The following is a 2500-nucleotide window of genomic DNA, read 5'->3' on the forward strand; positions in this document are numbered from 1 at the left end:
GTAGCCTTCTCCCTGTCTCCCTAATGTGATGGTAGCCTTCTCCCTGTCTCCCTAATGTCATGGTAGCCTACTCCCTGTCTCCCTAATGTGATGGTAGCCTTCTCCCTAATGTGATGGTAGCCTTCTCCCTGTCTCCCTAATGTGATGGTAGCCTTCTCCCTAATGTGATGGTAGCCTTCTCCCTGTCTCCCTAATGTGATGGTAGCCTTCTCCCTGTCTCCCTAATGTGATGGTAACCTTCTCCCTGTCTCCCTAATGTCATGGTAGCCTACTCCCTGTCTCCCTAATGTGATGGTTACCTGTTCCCTAATGTGATGGTAGCCTTCTCCCTGTCTCCCTAATGTGATGGTAGCCTTCTCCCTGTCTCCCTAATGTGATGGTAACCTTCTCCCTGTCTCCCTAATGTCATGGTAGCCTTCTCCCTGTCTCCCTAATGTGATGGAAACCTTCTCCCTTCTCCCTGTCTCCCTAATGTGATGGTAGCCTTCTCCCTAATGTGATGGTAGCCTTCTCCCTGTCTCCCTAATGTGATGGTAACCTTCTCCCTGTCTCCCTAATGTGATGGCAGCCTTCTCCCTAATGTGATGGAAGCCTTCTCCCTAATGTGATGGTAGCCTTCTCCCTGTCTCCCTAATGTGATGGTAACCTTCTCCCTGTCTCCCTAATGTCATGGTAGCCTACTCCCTGTCTCCCTAATGTGATGGTTACCTGTTCCCTAATGTGATGGTAGCCTTCTCCCTGTCTCCCTAATGTGATGGTAGCCTTCTCCCTGTCTCCCTAATGTGATGGTAACCTTCTCCCTGTCTCCCTAATGTCATGGTAGCCTTCTCCCTGTCTCCCTAATGTGATGGAAACCTTCTCCCTTCTCCCTGTCTCCCTAATGTGATGGTAGCCTTCTCCCTAATGTGATGGTAGCCTTCTCCCTGTCTCCCTAATGTGATGGTAACCTTCTCCCTGTCTCCCTAATGTGATGGCAGCCTTCTCCCTAATGTGATGGCAGCCTTCTCCCTAATGTGATGGAAGCCTTCTCCCTAATGTGATGGTAGCCTTCTCCCTTCTCCCTGTCTCCCTAATGTGATGGTAGCCTTCTCCCTAATGTGATGGTAGCCTTCTCCCTAATGTGATGGTAGCCTTCTCCCTAATGTGATGGTAGCCTTCTCCCTTCTCCCTGTCTCCCTAATGTGATGTTAGCCTTCTCCCTGTCTCCCTAATGTGATGGTAGCCTTCTCCCTAATGTGATGGCAGCCTTCTCCATAATGTGATGGTAGCCTTCTCCCTGTCTCCCTAATGTGATGGTAGCCTTCTCCCTGTCTCCCTAATGTGATGGCAGCCTTCTCCCTAATGTGATGGCAGCCTTCTCCCTAATGTGATGGCAGCCTTCTCCCTAATGTGATGGCAGCCTTCTCCCTAATGTGATGGAAGCCTTCTCCCTAATGTGATGGAAGCCTTCTCCCTAATGTGATGGTAGCCTTCTCCCTTCTCCCTGTCTCCCTAATGTGATGGTAGCCTTCTCCCTTAACCATCACATTAGGGAGACAGGGTGATCTGTTCCCCTCTTTAGGTTCTACACCCTCCTGGTGTTGTCCTAATGTGATGGTATCTGTTCCCCTCGTTAGGTTCTACACCCTCCTGGTGTTGTCCTAATGTGATGGTTATCTGTTCCCCTCGTTAGGTTCTACACCCTCCTGGTGTTGTCCTAATGTGATGGTTATCTGTTCCCCTCGTTAGGTTCTACACCCTCCTGGTGTTGTCCTAATGTGATGGTTATCTGTTCCCCTCGTTAGGTTCTACACCCTCCTGGTGTTGTCCTAATGTGATGGTTATCTGTTCCCCTCGTTAGGTTCTACACCCTCCTGGTGTTGTCCTAATGTGTTGGTTATCTGTTCCCCTCGTTAGGTTCTACACCCTCCTGGTGTTGTCCTAATGTGATGGTATCTGTTCCCCTCGTTAGGTTCTACACCCTCCTGGTGTTGTCCTAATGTGATGGTTATCTGTTCCCCTCGTTAGGTTCTACACCCTCCTGGTGTTGTCCTAATGTGATGGTTATCTGTTCCCCTCGTTAGGTTCTACACCCTCCTGGTGTTGTCCTAATGTGATGGTTATCTGTTCCCCTTGTTAGGTTCTACACCCTCCTGGTGTTGTCCACCGCTCTGTTTGGAAAACCACCGTTCAAGAACGTCATCGTCAACGGACTGGTGCTGGCCAGGTCAGTTCACCTTGTCCCCCAACACACAGACAGACACACACAGTCACACACACACACAGTCACACACACACAGTCACACACAGTCACACACAGTCACACACAGTCACACAGTCACACACAGTCACACACAGACACACACACACACAGTCACACACACACACACACAGTCACACACAGACACACACAGACACAGTCACACACAGACACAGTCACACACACACACAGTCACACACACACACAGTCACACACAGACACAGTCACACACAGACACAGTCACACACAGACACAGTCACA

General features: G+C 49.9%; 1 protein-coding gene across 2 annotated transcripts in view; it reads left to right on the forward strand.

Moving 5' to 3' along the window:
• Positions 1-2500, forward strand: part of iars1 (isoleucyl-tRNA synthetase 1) — a 166846-nt gene that overhangs the window by 80477 nt on the left and 83869 nt on the right. For both annotated transcript variants that reach the window (XM_064967436.1, XM_064967435.1), the window contains exon 17: positions 2120-2206. In XM_064967436.1, coding sequence (XP_064823508.1) covers positions 2120-2206 — 87 coding nt within the window. The remainder of the gene's footprint in view (positions 1-2119; positions 2207-2500) is intronic.

Source organism: Oncorhynchus masou, chromosome 6 (genome assembly GCF_036934945.1).
Source record: "Oncorhynchus masou masou isolate Uvic2021 chromosome 6, UVic_Omas_1.1, whole genome shotgun sequence".
Classification (NCBI taxonomy): Eukaryota; Metazoa; Chordata; class Actinopteri; order Salmoniformes; family Salmonidae; genus Oncorhynchus; species Oncorhynchus masou.